General features: G+C 53.4%; 4 protein-coding genes across 15 annotated transcripts; 3 read left to right on the top strand and 1 right to left on the bottom strand.

The window, feature by feature from the left end:
* The first annotated feature begins 1,671 nt into the window (after positions 1-1,671).
* On the top strand, positions 1,672-5,705 carry CCDC28B (coiled-coil domain containing 28B). 2 transcript variants are annotated; one of them, XM_027965356.2, is made up of 7 exons: positions 1,672-1,737; positions 2,660-2,738; positions 2,957-3,144; positions 4,256-4,422; positions 4,505-4,698; positions 4,916-4,938; positions 5,508-5,705. In XM_027965356.2, exons 3-7 carry the CDS (start codon positions 2,981-2,983, stop codon positions 5,560-5,562), a joined length of 603 nt encoding a protein of 200 aa, XP_027821157.1. In that variant the 5' UTR covers positions 1,672-1,737; positions 2,660-2,738; positions 2,957-2,980; the 3' UTR covers positions 5,563-5,705. The 2 variants fall into 2 exon arrangements, with proteins under 2 accessions (XP_027821157.1, XP_027821158.1); XM_027965357.2 differs by lacking the exon at positions 2,660-2,738.
* IQCC (IQ motif containing C) lies at positions 1,672-8,828 on the top strand. Of its 2 annotated transcripts, XM_027965348.3 has the most exons (7): positions 1,672-1,737; positions 2,660-2,738; positions 2,957-6,034; positions 6,611-6,754; positions 6,949-7,213; positions 7,433-7,551; positions 7,672-8,828. In XM_027965348.3, exons 3-7 carry the CDS (start codon positions 5,993-5,995, stop codon positions 8,506-8,508), a joined length of 1,407 nt encoding a protein of 468 aa, XP_027821149.1. In that variant the 5' UTR covers positions 1,672-1,737; positions 2,660-2,738; positions 2,957-5,992; the 3' UTR covers positions 8,509-8,828. The 2 variants fall into 2 exon arrangements, with proteins under 2 accessions (XP_027821149.1, XP_042100928.1); XM_042244994.1 differs by lacking the exons at positions 1,672-1,737; positions 2,660-2,738 and having other exon boundaries at positions 5,980-6,266.
* Positions 8,829-9,288: 460 nt separating this feature from the next.
* Positions 9,289-18,545, top strand: DCDC2B (doublecortin domain containing 2B). Of its 8 annotated transcripts, XR_003588281.2 has the most exons (11): positions 9,289-9,565; positions 10,466-10,517; positions 10,949-11,025; positions 11,270-11,401; positions 11,710-11,856; positions 11,961-12,000; positions 12,534-12,759; positions 13,189-13,292; positions 13,396-13,569; positions 13,685-13,890; positions 18,478-18,545. XR_003588281.2 is itself a non-coding variant. In XM_027965350.2 (10 exons), the coding sequence occupies exons 1-10, from the start codon at positions 9,300-9,302 to the stop codon at positions 13,757-13,759; spliced, it is 1,197 nt and encodes a 398-aa protein (XP_027821151.1). In that variant the 5' UTR covers positions 9,289-9,299; the 3' UTR covers positions 13,760-14,095. The 8 variants fall into 8 exon arrangements, 7 of the variants coding, with proteins under 7 accessions (XP_027821151.1, XP_012005049.1, XP_012005104.1 ...); XM_027965350.2 differs by lacking the exon at positions 18,478-18,545 and having other exon boundaries at positions 12,630-12,759; positions 13,685-14,095; XM_012149659.4 differs by lacking the exon at positions 18,478-18,545 and having other exon boundaries at positions 13,685-14,095.
* Positions 14,098-19,108, bottom strand: TMEM234 (transmembrane protein 234). 3 transcript variants are annotated; one of them, XM_027965355.2, is made up of 6 exons: positions 19,062-19,108; positions 18,629-18,780; positions 17,753-17,819; positions 15,122-15,214; positions 14,803-14,866; positions 14,098-14,429 (listed from the first exon to the last, which is right to left on the bottom strand). In XM_027965355.2, exons 1-6 carry the CDS (start codon positions 19,075-19,077, stop codon positions 14,291-14,293), a joined length of 531 nt encoding a protein of 176 aa, XP_027821156.1. In that variant the 5' UTR covers positions 19,078-19,108; the 3' UTR covers positions 14,098-14,290. The 3 variants fall into 3 exon arrangements, with proteins under 3 accessions (XP_027821156.1, XP_004005075.1, XP_012005116.1); XM_004005026.4 differs by having other exon boundaries at positions 14,098-14,866; XM_012149726.3 differs by lacking the exon at positions 14,803-14,866 and having other exon boundaries at positions 14,098-14,487.
* Positions 19,109-19,110: the final 2 nt, after the last annotated feature.

The following is a 19,110-nucleotide window of genomic DNA, read 5'->3' as shown; positions in this document are numbered from 1 at the left end:
TTCTCCTTGCAGTTCAGTTCAGTTCAGTTGCTCAGTCTTGTCCGACTCTGCGATCCCATGAATCGCAGCATGCCAGGCCTCCCTGTCCATCACCAACTCCCAGAGTTCACTCAAACTCATGTCCTTCAAGTCAGTGATGCCATCCAGCCATCTCATCCTCTGTCGTCCCCTTCTCCTCCTGCCCCCAGTCCCTCCCAGCATCAAGGTCTTTTCCAATGAGTCAACTCTTCGCATGAGGTGGCCAAAGTATTGGAGTTTCAGCTTCAGCATCAGTCCTTCCAATGAACACCCAGGACTGATCTCCTTTAGAATGGACTGGTTGGATCTCCTTGCAGTCCAAGGGACTCTCAAAAGTCTTCTGTAACACATTCAAAAGCATCAATTCTTCAGTGCTCAGCCTTCTTTATAGTTCCAACTCTCACTTCCATACATGACTATTGGAAAAACCATAGCTTGGATTAGGCAGACCTTTGTCGGCAAAGCACTATCTCTGCTTCTTAATATGCCTTCTAGATTTGTCATAGCTTTTCTTCCAAGGAGCAAGTGTCTTTCAATTTCATGGCTGAAGTCACCATCTGCAGTGATTTTGGAGCCCAAGAAAATAAAGTCTGTCGCTGTTTCCATTTCCATTGTTTCCCCATCTATTTGCCATGAAATGATGGGACTAGATGCCATGATCTTCGTTTTTTGGATGTTGAGTCTTAAACCAACTTTTTCACTCTCACTCTTTCACCTTCATCAAGAGGCTCTTTAGTTCCTCTTTGCTTTCTGCCATTAGGGTATGTCATCTGCATATCTGAGGTTATTGATATTTCTCCCCCGGCAATCTTGATTCCAGCTTGTGCTTCATCCAGCCCGGCATTTTGCGTGATGTACTCTGCATATAAGTTAAATAAGCAGGGTGACAATATACAGTCTTGACATACTCCTTTCCCAAAGTGGAACCAGTCTGTTGTTCCATGTCCAGTTCCAACTGTTGCTTCTTGTCTTGATCTGAATACAGGTTTCTAAGGAAGCAGGTCAGGTGGTCTGATATTCCCATCTCTTTAAGAATTTTCCAGTTTGTTGTGATCCACACAGTCAAAGGCTTTGGCGTAGTCAATGAAGCACAAGTAGATGTTTTTCTGAAACTCTCTTGCTTTTTCTAGGATCCAGTGGTTGTTGGCAATTTGATCTCTGGTTCCTCTGCCTTTTTGTAAATCCAGCTTGAACATCTGAAAGCTCTTGGTTCACGAACTGTTGAAACCTAGCTTGGAGAATTTTGAGCATTACTTTGGTAGCGTATGAGATGAGTTCAATTGCGCAGTAGTTTGAACATTCTTTGGCATTGCCTTTCTTTGGGATTGGAATGAAAACTGACCTTTTCCAGTCCTGTATCTCCCCAGCTCCCCACCTTTCTCTCCTCCATTTCTGACAAAGCTTCCACCATTTTGCAAGGGACTGTAGCTTCTCTCTTAAACTGATAGGCAGTGAAAGGGTTTTTTGGATTGTCCTCACATAACCAATATCAGCACCTTAATTCAAATGGAGACGTGAAGTCGAGTGAAAGAGACAACTCAATAAATGTGGATATGCTCCTCCCATCTTACTCCCTCCACTCTATAAAAGGTCAGTTTCTCTTTAAATGCAAATTACCTACTGCGAGCTCAGCATCCACCCATTCGTTTCCCTAGTTGGAGAGAGCTGAGGGCGGAGGGAACCGGCACGGAAGCATCACTCCGGACCCTAAATCTTCAGGTTAGTTTCCCCCTTGGGGGTGGGTGCAGAGGCGGAATGACGCTGATCTCTCGCTCCATTTCGGATCCTGGCTCCCGAGCTGAGAGATCTTTTTGGCACGCGACTTTAGAGACTGATTGTGGAAAATAGATCCCAGGTCGCCACCACGCATTCCTAGGGAGCTGGGGCTCTCGCTGTAATTCTTCTCTCGCGTCTCTAATTGGACTAAGCTGGGGCTGGGCCAGGCATTTGACGCGCTTGTTTCCCCAGCACCACACCCCCTCAGTGCCTGCCTGATTCGTGCGGATTTAAATACTTATGCCCCAGGCGCCACCCCAGAGTGCGGAGTCGGGCTTGGTGGTGGAACCTGGGAGTAAGCAGCTTGGGGAAACCCCGTAAAGGGCCTCCAGACCTCAGGCCGAGGGACCTCCGCGGACCTGGAAGCCGAGGGGCAGGCCGGGAGGGAGGCCGAGTGGTGCGAGGTTCAGCGCAGCCTTTGTTGGAGGCCCAGCCTGCCGGCTGCCCTGCCGTACCACCCGGCCCTCTCTGACTACAGCTGCAGCCAAGAGGGGACTTCCCGACTGGGGAGGGTGAAGCAGCTGGAAGGCTGTCCCAGGGAACTAACGGGAGTCTCCTGGTGTTTACCGTTGGAGGTGGGGTGGAAGAGAAAGGATGCCAAGTGTCTAAATGCGGGGACTGAGCCCTGCTAGCTCAACCATTGATGCCCATCCTCTAGGGGTCCGACATGGGGTCTTCCCAGGTGATCCCATGCACGTTTTGATCCCCTTCTATGCTGAGGTTCGTCAGGGTCTGTCCAGGCAGTTGCTGAATAGAACCGGAGTCTAATTAAAACACCCCTAAACCCCAGCTGGGCTCCTGCCAGCTCACTTCCACCCTGACTCCCCCTACATTTCCTCCGCCGGCTCCACCCCCTCCGCTACAGGGACTGGAAACCCTGGGAGCAGCTGCAGCCCGAGAATAGAGTCTGGTCCAGTCCTTTCAGGCAAGACCTAGGTTTCAAGGTAAGGCTCGAGGGCAGAGGAGAGCTGGATTGGGCCACAGGTCTTTCAAATACACAGCTGTGATCTCAGCAGTAGGTGCTGGCACCTGGCCTTGCCCATACTGGAGTGATGAGGGGACAGTCAGAAGGTCCTGGGGCCATCCTTTGCAGTTCTCAGGGATAGGTGGATGGAGGGATGGCTTTGCCCACACCACCTCAGTGGGGCTGCCTCCCTCCCAGGGCCTGAGGCCTAGCCAGCATCCAATGGAGGACAAGAAGAAGAAAAGGAGTCCCAAGCCCTGTCTGACCCAGCCAGCCCAGCCCCCAGGCACACTACGCAGGGTCCCAGTGCCCACAAGCCACAGTGGCTCCTTGGCCCTGGGACTCCCTCACCTGCCATCCCCCAAACAGCGGACCAAGTTCAAGAGGTAGGTACAGACGGGAAGCAGGGCAAGGAGGGAGGGACCCTAACTCTGGCCTGAGCCCTGTGGGCAGCAAGGTAAAGTGGGGTTTAGCCTATAATTTCTAAGCAGGAATCCATGCCTTCCCTGGGGCTCCCCCTCCCTCCACTGGCCCCTGAGAATTCAGACCCAGTCCCTACTTTCAGGTGTGTTGGGAAAAGACCAGGTGGGTCACAGGGATCACCCAGTGTGATGATGCACCTCAGAGCAGGGAGTGTGCAGACTTCCAGAAGTGAGTCAGAGGAGGCTGTTGGACACACTGGAGACAGGGACTGTTCTAAGTGGAGGGGCCTGCCTGGCAGAAGTATGGAAGAAAAATATTGCCTGCAAGGTTCCAGGAATCACAAAGTGGTCTGGTGGTCCCAGAGTGTCATGGGCCAGGAAATGGTGAGGGGATACTCAAGTAAACGATTTGAGTTCGCCTCCTACCCTACCTTGCCTGTCTACCCTATAGTGCTTCCACTAAACACACGTTCCTCCTCTGATTACTATGTTTCCCTGTGCCTTTGGCACCGCCTGCCTAAGAGGCATGTTTGGACACGGCCAAGTGAGCATAGCGGAAGCTCAGGGCTGGGACAGGAATAGTAGGAAGTGCAGTTGGAGAGGCATGGAGGCCAAGCTGGGAAGGTCATGCAGTGTTCTCCTGTGGGCATAGAAGATTCAAGAAATGGTTTTTATATACAAGAGGGGCAGAAAAATGTTTTTGGAAGTGGTAAAATGGCTCTCATGGCAATAAGGAAGTAACTGTCCCCAAATTCACTGAGGACCAGTAAGGCCAAGTGATCACAGGAGGATTGAGTGAGGGGTCAGACAGGAACCCAAGAGCCCTGCTCCAGGTGTGGTTCTGGCTGTACCACTGGAAGAAAACGACTTCTTCTGACCTCTCATCCTCACCCCTCTTCATCCACTTGCTTTCCTTAATGCATCCTAGTGCCCCAGACAGGGTCAGAAGAACAAACATCCACTTATTGTTGACAGGTGGATAGAAAGATGAATTAGTGCATAGACAGATGGCACAAAAGACCTGGGGTACCTGGCTTCCCCCACCCTGTGACCATGGCCACGCCCACTCACCCAGGGTAGGCAAGGAGAAATGCCGCCCCGTGCTGGCAGGAGGTGCAGGCGGCTCTGCAGGCACGCCCCTGCAGCACTCTTTCCTGACCGAGGTGACCGACGTCTATGAAATGGAAGGGGGGCTGCTGAACCTGCTCAACGACTTCCACTCAGGCCGGCTGCAGGCCTTCGGTGAGTCCTGGGGGTGGGGCTGGAGGGGGACGCTGGGACGTGGGTCCCAAGCTTGCTCCCAGAGCTGACAGGTGCTATCCAGGGAAGGAATGCTCCTTTGAGCAGTTGGAGCACGTGCGGGAGATGCAGGAGAAGCTGGCCCGGCTGCACTTCAGCCTAGATGTGTGTGGCGAGGAGGAAGAGGAGGAGGAAGAGGAGGACGGGGTGACGGACGGGCTGCCTGAGGAGCAGAAGAAGACAATGGCTGACCGCAACCTGGACCAGCTGCTTAGCAATGTGGGTCAGGGCTGGGGGCTTCAGTTCCTGAGGGCACCAGGGGGTGGGAGGGTGCATGCTTCCAAGACCATTCCTGGCCCCTAGGTGAAAAACTGGGGGTGCGTGGAGGCAAAAGCTCTGGGCCTCTCAAAGCCCACCAGAAGATGAGCCCCAGAACATCCAGAGTTTGGCCTGGTGCCCTCCTTACAGAAACCCCCCTTTCTCTTTCTGTTGACAGCTGGAAGATCTTAGTAATTCTATGTATCCTTTCTAGGGAACTTGACAGTGGGTGTCCTCCACTCCCAGATATAAAATCAGCTTCCTCCTCCCCACCACCCTGCAGGAATATTTACAGATAACCAACGTCCTCACCCCTTTCAGAATTAGCCCCCAACTCCCCCTACCCTGGTAGAGGTGCAGAAAGAATTCCCCAAATGTTAGGTGAAAGAATAGTGGTTGCAGGAAATATGTTCTACGTACTTACCAAAATATTTTTAGGCACTTTAGCTTACACCAATCTATGACAAAGCTTGTCTGATGTCTCCCTATTCTTTCAGCACTGAACAATTATTTTTACTGATCAGATTATCTCCCATCTAGTCCTAAGGGAAGTAGTGCACACACACCTGCATGATCTAAACCAAAAGCGAAGGGGGTAAGGCACCTGGCAAGAGGGGCCAGCAAGGGCTGCAACCCTAAATCACGGACCACCCCGGAGTCCCTGACCCCCGCCCCTTTGCACAGTTGGGGAAACTAAGCTTGCGCAGGCTGGGACAATAGGGCTGGAAGGACCTGGGGTCCAAAAGCATCACAGTCCTTGACCCGCACAGACAGAAGCTGCACCTGGCCGAGAACGCCGAGCCCGAGGAGCCGTCAGCTGTGTAGGTGTTAAGACCCAGGCCTTGACTGTCCATTCTCATTTCCTTCAAACTGTGACTTTTTTACGGACTCGAGTGGGTGTTTCGCGGCCCCCCCAGGTGCTATGGGAGAGGGGGGCACTGAATGGAATTAAACCAGAAGGAAAGAAAGCGGTGTGTGTCTTCTCTCTTGCGCCTTCTACTCGGCAGGGGCGCCCGGGCCCCAGCTCTCGCAGGGACGCCCCTGCGCAACACACTTCTGGTTTGGGAGGTCCCGCTCGGGCGGTTAGATTCCCCGGAGCTGCTCGGGCTGTGTGGGAACAGCACCGGCTCGCGCCGGGTCCTGGCTGGAGCCAAAGGAGGCCACGGAGACGGCGGGGCGGGGCCTGAGCCCATCGGCCCGCGGCGCAGGCCGGTGACGCGCTGCGCAGGCGCCGGGCGGGTCAGTTTGCGCCCGGATGGAGCGGGAGCGGTTGGTTCGGAAGGTGACGGCGCTGCAGGTGCGGGGCGGGAGGCTTGCCTGTGATTTCCCCCTACGGGTTCTCGGACTGGGTGGGACCTATGGACCAAATGAGGCTCTCACGTCTAGTAACCTGCCCGCGTGCCCACGTCCGAAGCTACCGACCCACCCCCCGGCCTGAAAAATGTGGGGACCCCACGGATCCTCGGAGAAGGCGATGGCACCCCACTCCAGTACACTTGCCTGGAAAATCCCATGGACGGAGGAGCCTGGTAGGCTGCAGTCCATGGGGTTGCTAAGAGTCGGACACGACTGAAGCGACTTAGCAGCAGCAGCACGGATCCTCCCGCGTCCCCCCACCCCCACCCCCAACTGCCACCACAAGCTCTTACGCGATCAGGGAAAAGGTGGGAAGGGCCTTCAGTCGAAGAATTGTGCTGGATGCAGCCCAACACATTCCCTCGAACCCCCAGAGCCCCAACGCACAGCATCACCTGTCCTTTCCCCGGGGCCGGGTCCCCTCTTGCAGTCACGCCGATGACCTCCAGGAGCGTTCCCCAAGATATCCCCATGTTGCAGTGATAAGGGTTTTCTCTCCCCTTGTTCTCCACACCAGGCCTGCATCCGGGGCTTCTTGGTCCGACGCCAGTTCCAGAGTCTTCGAGGTGAATATGAAGCTATTGTACGAGAGATCGACGGTGATCTGGGCACGCTTCAGTGGACTGAGGGCTGGATTCCCAGGCCCCAATTTCTCCCAAAGGTACTACACACCTAAAGGTAAAATGGGCAAGGGCATTCCACATTACCTGCCGACAAGCGTTCCTCAATGGAAAAGGGAGCAGACTCACCTCCTCACACCCCAATTCTTAGTCCTCATCAATTGGTATGCTAAATCAGAATGTCCAGATTCTTGGAGGGTTTAGCCTTGGGGCTCTCACACCTTTGATTTCTCAGAAGGCAAAATCCTGTCAGACCTGGAAAGCCGCTAGAGAGAGGGCACCAAATCCAGAGCAGGAGCTATGGAGTCACTTCACACATAAAGAGACTGAGAAAGAGACCATCCAGGAGGATATGCTACTGAAGAAGTCAGGAGAGAGCTTCACAAATGCCAGCAGTCTTCCCTGCAGAGATGCCAGTGCCTGGCTTCAGGATGAGCAGAGCAGGAAGACCAGGAAACCAAGCCAAGAGACCAGAGACGTGTCAAGGATGAAAAACCCAGGTACACCTCTACCTAGATCAGGGCAAGCCTCTGCCCTCTGGGCCTAAGCATTCCCATCTGAAAAGTGAAAGGCTTGTGCTAGATAAGCTGCATCCCTTTCTTCCCTCCTGGTTGGGGGCGACTTACGGGTGCGTAAGGGGAAGGTGCCGGGGTCTAAGGACTAGGCCAGTGCCCAGTGCCTGTCCCCTCAAGGCTTTCTCCCTTCATTCTCCTTCACAGAAGCTGCAGGTCCAGGACTGTCCCACAGCCAGACTGAGCTCCAGGAGCTCCAGAACCACCGCAGCCACTTGGCCATGGAGCTGCTGTGGCTACAGCAGGCCATCAATAGCCGTAAGGAGGTAGGCACTAATTTGGAGCCTTTTTTGCACACTTAGAGCCAAGGGTGGTGGTGAGGGAAAAGCCTCCTGCCAGGCCCAAGCAGACCTGCCTGGTACAGTGTCTCTTCTTTTCTCTAACAGTACCTAGTTCTCAAACAAACACTGAGATCCCCAGAAGTGAACCAGAACAGACATGAGCCCAGCTTGTGCCAAGATCATGGGGGACAGAGCTGTGAAAAAGCTAGATCACAACCAGGCCCACCGCTGGAAGACCAGCCCTACAGAGGCAGGACCCTTGGAGAGCCAGGCCATGTGGATGCCTCCTACTGGAGGCTCAGATCACAACCCCACAAATTCCCAGAAAGACTGGCCACTCCAGATAAAACAGCTGCTGGGGCCAAGTACAGGGACCCATCCTACAGATGGCCTGGGCCACAGCTGCCCGCACCATCGGAATACCAGGCCACAGGGAAGAGGCTCACCAAAGAGCAGGACTGTGGAGAAGAGATCTCTGGAGAGACCTGCCTGCAGCTGACAACACTTCTAGAGGATGAAAGCCACAAAGAGCTCAAATCTAAGGGCTCCTGTCCTGGAAAGGCCAGGACACAGCTGTCCACACTCCATGAGGACCCAAACATTGAAGACAGCTCTCCCAGGGGGCCATGCCAGAAAGAGCCTGATTGGCAAAGAGCTGTGCCACGAGAGTTGGGCGTCTCAGAGGACCATGTCACCTGGGATGGGTCTTTGGCAGAGCATGGTGGCCTGGATCTCTGGAAGAATAAACCACCCAAGGGCCAGATCCCCAGTGATAAAAGCTCCATAGATAGAACCTCCAGTGAATCTAGCGATGAAGGATGGCAAAACCAGAGGACTGTACCATGTAGGTCAAGGCCCCCTGAGAAACTGTCCACAGGGTCAGACCACACAAGAGAGGATCACTGGAGGGGCAGACAGTGGGAAACAGGACCAGCAGGCTAGACCCTGGGGAACCAGGGAGGACCGGGTTCCAAAGGGCGATGCTATGAAAGGGCAGTGAGGGAGACAGGACCTCATCCTAGCTCCCTGGTTCCAGTTGTACCTCCTGCCCCTGCCCCTGGGTATTGGTGGCTAGTGAGGCCAAGAGAAGCTGGAGCACAGAGCTGGCATCAGTAGAGGAAGAAGGTAGGAGGCTACTTTCATCCTCTGCCTGTGGTTCAACCCACATTTGGGGATAGGGAGCAACCTGGGGCAAGTCAAGTTGGAGAATAAAGGTTGAGAATAAATAAAGATGGAGAATAAAGGTTTTCATTAGATTCTGAGCCTGGTTGTATTTGTCTTCTGCCCCTGGTCAGGACAAGCTTCTGGGACCTCCTGTTCACTTTCTGCTGACATGGGGCATCCTCTCCAGAGCTGGCTGAGAGCCACAGCCCAGGAGCAGACTAGCATCCTTGGGGAACAGCCCCCCAGTGCTGTTGGGCTACAGTGGCGGGGAGGCTCTGAGAATCCCTGCCCCGACCCAGTACTGAACACCTGTGTTTCAGTGTGATCTCTGCCACTGCCCCTCTCACTGAGCCCTGGCTCTTCCTTCATACCTCATGACCAGACCCACCCTACTCCTGTGAGGCCCCACCAAGAGCAGACCGGAGACCCTGAATGCAGACAGGTGCTCCTACGGAGGCTCTCCCTGCCTTCCTGGGTAAAAAGGCAGGACTCCACCTCTGATTGGCATTGCTCCCAACCCTGTCTTAGCTGCCTGGCAACAGCTCTGCGTCTCTAGCCACAGACACACAATGGCCAGTGGCAGTCCAGCAGCCAAGAAGGTAGTGGTGTACCGGAATGGGGACCCCTTCTCCCCAGGCCGCCAGCTGGTGGTGACTCAACGCCGCTTCCCCACCCTGGAGACCTTCCTCTGTGAGGTGACATCGGCTGTGCGGGCCCCAGTGGCTGTGCGTGCTCTCTACACCCCTTGTCATGGCCACCCTGTCACCGACCTGGCAGACCTGCAGAACGGAGGGCTGTATGTGGCTGCGGGTTTCGAACATTTCCACAAGCTCCCGTGAGTGGGCTGGGGGTGGTCAAAGAGCCTGGGGAGGGAGGTAATAGCAACAGCAACAGTCAGTACTGACCAAGTAGCTCACTCATGGGACATTAACAGTCCTGTAAGGCGGGTGGTCTTACCCCAGTCTTTGGAAGGGTAAATCAGGATAGTCCTAAGCTGCCTAGGAGTAGACAACACAAGTGGCACCACTGTTCAAGTCAAGAGTCTGACGCTGATGATCATGCCTATCCAGCCAGGACCAAACCATGGGAAGAAGAACATTCTCATGCTAGCTGAGCCCCCTTTTCCAAAGGCTCTTCCTGATGGGATCCTTATCACCCCCATCACCACCACCACCAAATACTCTAAATCCATCCATAGGCATCCCGTGCTCTCCAGTAGGCTGGGATCACCCTTTACAGGGTGTGGCTGTGCTTTCCAAGATGGGAGACTAATTTCAGTGTCTGAGCTTCCAACTCAGATCTGGCTTCCAGGTCTTCCTCCACTCTCAGCTGAGAGGTTGCTCGCTGTAACCTAAGGAGCCAGGAGTTGGGAGCTAGACAGACTTAGAATCTGGGCTTGGTCACTCCCATGTTACTTAGGGAGTCCTTGTTCTGTCTCATACAAAATGAGATGAAACCACATACCCCATGAAGGAGAACATCTCTCTGAGATACAGAAGGATTTAGACCTTTAATTATATGGTTTGTGCCCTGGACTGGATGTGCAGCCTGATACATGCAGGGCCTAAGGCAGGTTCAAGTATCAGCATCTGTTTCTGGACTGAGATGACTTGAGACTGTTTCACTGGGAAGGGAGACCTGGTGAGCTGGGCCCCAGCCCCGCCCTCTGGCAGCTGCTGGGCTGCTGAGTTCCCCCGGCTCCCCAAGATGACCTGTGACCTCTCTGTCCTTTCAGCTATTTACCCCCTGGAGGGAAGGATCCAGGTGGGAAGAGCAGCAGACTGGCAGTGAGTCCTGGGGCAGGCCAGCCCCCAGCCCTCTGTTCTCCCCCTCCTCTGGGACGGCTCCCACTTTGGTCTGGGAGGTCAGGGGCCCCAGAAGCAGCTGGATCTGCGGCTCTCCACACCTACTCTGGAGCCAACTGCTAGCCTTCCCAGGGTGCAGGATTTCAAAATGCTGTTCCCTGCACCTTTTGCAACCTTTTATCTCCAGGCTGTGGTCCTCAGAGGAAAGAGGACGCTATAAAACAGAGGGATGGGAGGGGGTTAAGAATGTGACTTAGGGAGGTACCCTGTGGTAAAAGGTGTGACGGTCCCACCCTCCTTACCCTCTCTTCCGCCCGTCTGGTTCCTTTCCCTCATGCTACCCACCTTAGACTGACCTACCCCTGACCAAAGGCCTCAGTGCGTTCCTGACCTGGGGACCTGATGGGTTTCAGGGTCTTCCCATGACTCGGCAGCTGTGTGATGGGGCCCTTGGACGGCAGCTACCTGCAGGTTCCCCCTGCTACATCCAGTGAGTGCCTGTGTTGGGGAGGCGGGGGCATAGATTTTTGTTTCAGTGAGGCCAAGGAAAAGTAGGTGGATTTGTTCCAGGAGCTCCTGGTGACTGGTAGGGATGGGAAAAGTCCAACATGCTTACTGGGTGAAGGGGGACCCATGCACTGGGTCTGACTGTCTTCTGGCCCCAGTGCCATCCTCCTCTCACATGTAAGGAGTTCTGAGGACCGTTCCCCTTACCAGGCTGCTCTTTGTCCCAGTGTGTTCAGGAATGGGGACCTGTTAAGTCCTCCGTTCAGCCTGAAGCTGTCCCAGGCCGCCAGCAAGGACTGGGAAGCAGTGTTGAAGCTCCTGACGGAGAAGGTGAAATTACAGACCGGGGTTGTGCGCAAGTGAGTCTGGGGACTGCGGAAACCCGAATGTCCCCAAAGGGAGCCGCCCTACTGGTTCTGGCCTTCCTGGAAGATGAAAAGGCCAAAGGAAAGTATGTTTCCCCAAAGGGGACTTCTTTCTGTGCCAGAGGGAAAGGCCCTTCCAACCCAGCCCTTGGAGCCAGGGTGGAGCCTGGGGGACTGGCCCTGGTACCCAGAGGACCAGCAGCTGCCAGGCACCTTGGAAGAACTGTACCCACCCTCTCACAGTCTGCTGAATATCAATCCACCTTGTTCACTGGCCCTTATTGTACTCACCTCTCTCCCAGGCTCTGCACCCTGGATGGGCTCCCACTGTCAGCAAGGGAGGCTCTGATGAGCGGCCATTACTATGTGGCTGTTGGAGAGGATGAGTTCAAGGCCCTCCCCTATCTGGAGCTGCTGGTGTCCAGTCCCTCACTGCCCAGGGGCTGCTGGTATGTATATATGAGGGGGAGAGGAGGCAGGTTAGAGCAAAGGAAGCCACCCTGAGTCCATGTCCTGCTCTGCCCCCTATAAGCCTTCTCTTTTTTCATTGCAGGCATCCCCCAGGTCCAAAGTCCAGGCCCCACAAGCAGGTGGTAGGTGACCCAGGGTGTTGTTGGGGGGCGGGAAAGAAGGAAGTGACTAGCTTCCCACTGAGGCTCTGACCTTATTGTACTGTATACTCTCAATAATTTTGTGAAATAAAGATTGCTATTCCCATTTTCTAGAGGACAGGCTGAAGTTCAGAGGAGTGGTGTGATTTGTTCAGGGTAACACAGATACTGAGCAGCCAGACCAGGACCAGGTCTGAAAGTCAGCTTATCTGGGCTCTATGAAGATCTTCAGGACTCTGAGTTGCTGGACCTGATGCCAGATTGGATGCTGGGAAAATCAGTATATCTGGCATAGCAGGGTCCAAAATGCTTGTCAGCTTCCCGTCTTATCCCAGGCCTGAGCCCTCCCAAGAGATGAGCCAGTGAGTTAAGGGTAGGAGGACACAACCTGATTTCACTGGGCATTTAGAACACCAGGCATCATCTACTATGTCCCTGGATAAAGCAGCCTGATGGAAGAGGGAGCAGGGAGGGAAGACGCAGGCTGTGAAGGTGGATGGCTTCTCCTCTCCCAGCTGCCAAAGGCATCAGAGGCATTCGCACCTGGACTGGGAGTGGAGAAGGCAAGGACAGCCTGCAACCACGGCCGACGCTCAGCGTTCCCCCTGCAGGGCCACAGGGCACAGGCAAGCCAGTCCTCTCCAGACGGAGCCAGACAAATGGCGCCATCCGCTTTCTGTGCCAGACCCCAGCGAGCTACTGAGCCAAGAGGCATGCACCCCACGCTCTCGTTTCCACCAGGCAAGTGGACCCCAGAATTCAAGGCCTTCTCAGCCAGCCCCTGACAGCGACATGGGGTGGCAGCGACATGGGGTGGCAGCGACATGGGATGGTGCCTGCTGGGGATGACACAGGACGGGGAGGGAGTTCCATGGTCCAGAGCTGGTCTTGACTTCAGCACAACTGTCTCCTACCCCGTCATGTGCATAGCCAGTCCTTTGCCTTTTCATGGGGGCCTGGTTTACGAAAAGAAGCACGTGAAAACTCGAAGCCATGAATTTCAGGGGTGGGATTTGGAAGGGTTGGGGATGGGGGCCAAAGGCCCGAACTAACCTCCATCCTCGCAGGTCATGAGCGAGGCTCAGGGCCAGGGAGGGGGCTGATAAAGTCTAGGGAAAGAATGTTGAGGACTCCTCAGCCTCAGCGTTGGTCTCTTGCCTTCCACATCAGGAACCAAGGGAGTGTATGGGGCTCCCCACCCAAGGAAGGAGACGGCAGGGGCCCAGGAAGTAGCAGATGATGAAGACACCCAGACAGAAGAGCCCTGGGATCAGGTGGGCTGGGGCTGGAAGCCGTGTGTTGGCTTTTGTTTTGCTTGTATGGTTTGTTTTTTTTTGCTGTACCCTGCAGCATGTGGGATCTTAATTCCCCAACCAGGGATCAAACCCACACCCACTGCACTGGAAGCCAGAGAAGTCCCTGGAAGCCACATGTTGGGACAGGAGTTCTGAGCTGGAAACCAGCAGCCCTGGGTCCCAGAAACAATTCTCCCTTGTGTCTGTGAACAAATCAAACCTTCTCAGAGCCCGAGTTCCTATGTTAAATGAAATGGTGGGTCCAGATTTCTGGTCTCTTCCTTTCCTGGGGTTGGGAAACCCCAGGCTAAAGGCTGGAGGCTGGACTGGGGTGCTCAATGGCTCCGTTCTGTGTGGCCTTCCTCCTCCAGCCGACAGCACAGATAGTGGAAGAGGCCCTGTTCCTGGAAAAACAGCCTGAGGCTGGCGCAGCTATCTCAGCCTGATGCCTGCTCCACCATCTTGAGATCCGGCAGCTCCAGCCGGGAACTGGGGAGCTTCATTCTGCAGTCACCTTTTATCCTCAGCCTCCAGCAGCCTGTTCTCAAGGAACCAGCGTCTCCTCTGCACTCACAGGGTATGATGCAACCCCTTCAGTCCGGCTCTTCTCATAAACCTACACCCCCGTCTTCCTTTCCTTTCAGAGCAGAGAAGCTCCAGCTACAGAGGCCGTTTCCTTATGAGAGTCTCTGGCCAGAGAAAGGAGTAGCCAGCTGGGTTTGGGGGACAGACCACAAACATGGGAGCGGGTCTGTCACAATAAAAGAATACTTACTAACCTCCATCTGTTTACTACAGATTTATTACAGACAACTGATTTAGTGACTCAACAACAACTGCTCACCCAGCATTGCTCCACACACTGGAGTTGGGCAGTGCCAGGGCCCACAGGCGTTTGAGGGAGGCAGGCAGTTGAGGATTTACACCCACCTCATGGGAGGGACAGGGAGGCTAACAGCCAGCTCCTCTCCCACATGTCATCTGCTATTCTTATGCACTTTCCCCTCAGTTCCCCCCTCAGCCAGCGAAGGCTGAGCCCTGGAGGCCTCCCGCTTGCATTTCTGGCCCAGAGGCTGTAGCTGGCCTTCTCCTTGCAGCTGGGGTTCTGCAGTCCACAGCCCAGCTGCTGGGATAGTCCAGGTCAGGCCATAGTAACAGTGACAGCTCTGGAGACCTGACGAGACAGCAGAGAGAGTGCTGCTGGGGCACGAGGGCTGCTGAGGGTGAGGGTGAAGTCTCTTGCGCTAAATCTGAGTGGTTGAACAGCATGTGAAAGTTACAAAACCCTTTCACTCTTGTTCTCTTATTATGATCCATGAGGTAGTTATCCCAGGAGGTGAGGAAGCTGAGGCTGGGGCTGGGGCTGGCGTGGGAGGCCTAATTCCCAGGCTCACTGCCTCCACCTCATGGCCCAAGGGTTTCCTGGAGATAGCAGAGCTGGAGGTGGCCTTGGTTCACTCAAAGTGCAGACGGTTGCCCTTGGGTCTTGGTCACTGAGCTTGTGATGCAGAGTGTAATTCCTGCCACGGTGAGCACCATGCCAGCAAATGCTCCTGGGATAATGGGTAGAAATTGAGGAGCTCTGAGACTAGCCATGCCAGTAGTAGCTGACACAGGGCTGAGGGAAGGGCTCAGATGGGAACTACCTAGGGGAAAGCAACTCTGATGGCAACAAGGAGGCAGGAGAGCTACAGAGGCAAGGGCAGGATGAGGGAAGAGCCTCTCCTCACCTGGTCACAGGAAAAAAACTAACCCGGGGTGTCAAAGTCCAAGTAGTGCCTTCCCGAACTTGCAGTGTCCTGACTTACGTTTTCCACCAATATCTTCTCCAAGGACCTTCCCAACAATCAGTGTAAAGATGATGGCCAGAGAGTTACTGATGGGCACAGCTAGGGTCAGATCTGGGTGATCAGAATGAAAAGAATCTCTGAGATGCAAAAAAAAAAAAAAAGTCTTTCTAGGCACAAAACACTTTCATTACATCATCAAGACCGTTTTAAAAAAGGTGTCTCATGACCCCAGTTTTCAGATAAAGTCACAGCAAAGCTCAGGATTCAAACCCAGGTCTCCTGACTTCAAATTCAGTGCTCCCTCAGGATTCCAGCAAGAAAACCTAAACTACAAGGTCTGGGACCATCTTGGTTTGCTGGTAAGGATGAGGTCGTTGCACTCCAACCGAACTACTGTGATCGCAAGGACATTTGGACAGACAGGTACCCCAAACCCAAAGGCTACAGTAGCAAGAGTGCAGTAACGCCAAACACAGCGCCACTTACCAAGCACACCGGTGCTTTGTGTACACATCAAGTCAATCTTCTTAACAACAATGCAGGAAGCGCATTAGCATCATAATGGAAACAAAGGCTCAAAGACACCACGTAAATGGAGGCAAACAGGATTTAAACCGAGGTCTGCCCGACTCCAGAGGTAGTAGAACTAAATGGATAAGGACAAAGCAAAACAGCAGGCGAAGCACATTTGTTTCTGTTTCAGTTCGGGCTTGGGCCTCATGGAATTATGTAAGACCAAAAACGTCAGAGATAGGAACGGGTACAGGACACGCCCCACAGGGCTGGTTCTTAAGTAGAGGTCACCACAGTCCAGGATCTGTTGCTTAGTTTTGAAGCTCTGACTTCAATAAATGAAACTTCAAAAAGACTTAGCGGAGTTAACAATACTCTTAACTTAAAATGCATTACACTTAAATTTTGTACATTTGAAGCTATTTAAGAAGACAGATTTTATGTTGTGTTCTTAAAACACATACCAAAAAATAAATAAAACCAAAAAAACTAATGGATAAATCAGAAACTGAGTTACTTGTTTGCAAGACTCATAACTGCCAGGCAGGCTGTGCAGGTTGGCTTCTCAGCACATTCTTTCCCAGCCCTCCCAGGCCTCACCTGTTCCAGGCAGAGGAGGAGAGAACTGCGCAGCTGCTCATCCCCTGCGAGGCGCGGCCATGGCTGCTATTGGCCATCCAAGAAACGGACACAACTGCCGCCTACTCAGAGATCTTTCCTTAACCTTACACAACACAGAATGTAGTGGTTGCTAAAGACTGGTTGGCAACAGTAGATGGGAGAGGGAAGCAACATAGTGTGAGGAAAGAATAGGACACTGGAGTGAGGCAGACCCAGGTTTCCCTACGTGACCTTGGCTAGATCAGTCAAACACTCTGAGCCTGTTCCCTACCTGAAAAACAGTGATAGCAAAATAACAGCGTCGTCTTACAAAAGGGTTGTTGTAAGATGAAATATGATAACATGTGTATATCCTTGCCTGAATAAATAGTGACCACTGTTCTGATTATTAGAATGGATACAGGCAGGGTAAGTGGTGAGATAAGAGGATCCTGAAATTCCAGTTTGCTCAAAACTTGGTAAAAGGCTAACTGCAGGCATTTTTCCAGAGCACTCAGTGTTCTGGGCAGCAGGGAGTGCCAGAGGCTTTCAAACTTTCTTTTAAATGAAGTCTTATGAGAAGCCCAAAACGTAAAACAGATGAAAGTAATGCTAGTTGAAGCTGACATGGCAGATCTGGAGGTGGGCCTAGCCCCTCCCATGACTTCTGAGGGGTTTTCCCAGGGTTATTTGGGGTCCAAACTCCCCTCAAATCCCTGGGGGGGGGTGCCCAGGTGAGACTCCAGGTGAGTTATAGCAAAGTTATAGCAAAAACTTCTCTTAGCAAAGTTTAAGAGCATAAACTTTAGCAATAGATGGCTTCGCATTCTTCTGCACTGACACGCTGTGGGACTTAAGAGATGAAATAAGTTGCCCAAAGTTTTGTAACTTCATTGCCTTGGTGGAGACAATCATGTCCATTTTATAAGGCTGGGCTGAGAATTTTTTTAAATGTGTAAAACTAGAACAGTATCTGATGCAGGAGAGGGCACACAACAATAGGGGGAAAGAAATTTATCCTTATAGAGCTCCTCCAGTCCATCGTGCACCAGGTACTGCTCCGGATGCTTCTCAATACTGAACTCAATTCTCTCAGTGCTATGAAGTCAACCATAAAAAATCAAGGTTCAAATAAGAGACTTGCCCAAGGTCAGCCAGGCAGTTAGCAGTGGAAGCAAGAGTGTCAAAGGCAGCCCTTGGGGAATTTGCTGTCGGTCCGGTGGTTAGGACTCTGTGCTTCCACTGCAGTGGGCCTGGGTTTGATCCCTGGTCAGGGAACTAAGATCCCATAAACTGCATGGTACACACACACACACACAAACCCTTCACACAGCCAAAGGAACTTTCTTTCTCTGCTGCTGCACAAGATTGCCAGGCTTCAAACCAACCCTGTGCCTGGCAGCATACTCATAACCAAACCACTCTACTGCCTAGAGAAGAGGGTGCAAATATGGAACCAATCCCTCACTCATGGCAACAAGGTGTTTGAGACATTCCCTCCATCCTAAGTATAGTGGTTCTAAGCCAGAGACCCACCTGCTGATGCCAAGGTGAGGTAATAGAGAAGGGAGCCACACTGGTTGAGAGAAAAGGGCATCAGGTACTGGAAACAGAAGAAAACTGGTCAGTGTGATTGCTTATCTGAGCAGGGCTGCCTTCTTTGAGCTTTGAGATAAGCCTTTCCTTGGAGGGAGGGGTAGCTGTAAGGGCTAGGGCCCAAGCCATCTGAAAAGGACCCTTCCAGGGCAGAGGGAACATCACTGACTGAACCCCATGCCTTTGCCCTGAATGCCCTCCCCCTCAGCCCGGCTGGTTTCTGTCCTCCCCATCCTGCAAGTCCCTGAGCGCCAGTGTTCCTCTCTCCAAGAAACCTTCCCTCAGTCGCCTAGCTCCAGCCTCCCTCCTCTGAACTCACAAAGCACTTTGTCTGTACCTCACTCAAAGCCCTTACCCCTGAGAGGCAGTTGTGTCTATGACTTTCCCACCAGCCGAGACTGGCAGCACTGAGCTCAGAAGTAGTACTCTAGATTCTCCCTTATGCCCCCCTCCCCAGGGCCAATTTAAGCCCTAAGCCCTCCCTCTGGAAAAGTCTGTTGGAAGGATCACCATAATAAAATATTACTAGCTGCTCAGGGCATCAGAGACTTGAAACCTAATTATAATATGTATAAGGCCCACTGCTAACTGCTTTAGTGCCTCACCTCACTTAACCCTCACAACTGCCCCGTAAGACGGTTACCCTTATTATCCCCATTTTACAGATGACGAAACTGAGACTCAAGGCAAACAAGACTCATCCAAGAGCTTCTGGCGAGTAAGTGGTGGAGCACAGATTTTGAGCCTGATCTGTTTGACTCCAGAGACCAAATTCTTAGCTGCTACCCTCTAGAGAGGACTCATTCACAGACGCACCTCGGGATTCAAGAACAAGGTTTTCATTTCCTGCAGCAACTGCCGGGCCCAGGTCCGCTCATGAACCTGCTGCAGGCGAGAGGAGGCCCGCTTCAGCAATGGCTGTGTGCCACCCCACAGAGCGGCCACTAGCACCAGAGCCAGCACCTGCCCTGGATGGAGAGACGAGTGACATCCCCCGCCGCCCCACCGCACGGCCTTAGCCCTCCTCCGGTCTCCCATTCCCACCCCGCCGCTCCCACATCCCTTCTTTGCTCTCCGACGCCCCGGGTCTGATTGGCGGGTAGGACAGGCCCCGGGAAGCCGGGGAGATGGATCCTGGAGCCCAAGTTCGGGGTTGTAGCAAGGGTCGGGGTTAGGTGGTGGAGGAGGGAGTAAGAAATGAACTTGGGATAGCAGTCTGGAAGCGAGGGGAGGGGCGGGGCCCGCTTACCCAGGGTCGCCGCCATGGCAACGCCGATCCTCTCCACTTCCGGGAACAA

The sequence above is a fragment of the Ovis aries genome, chromosome 2 (assembly GCF_016772045.2).
Source record: "Ovis aries strain OAR_USU_Benz2616 breed Rambouillet chromosome 2, ARS-UI_Ramb_v3.0, whole genome shotgun sequence".
Classification (NCBI taxonomy): Eukaryota; Metazoa; Chordata; class Mammalia; order Artiodactyla; family Bovidae; genus Ovis; species Ovis aries.
Note: the sequence above shows the minus strand (reverse complement) of the source record. Positions and strands in the feature narration are given on the sequence as shown.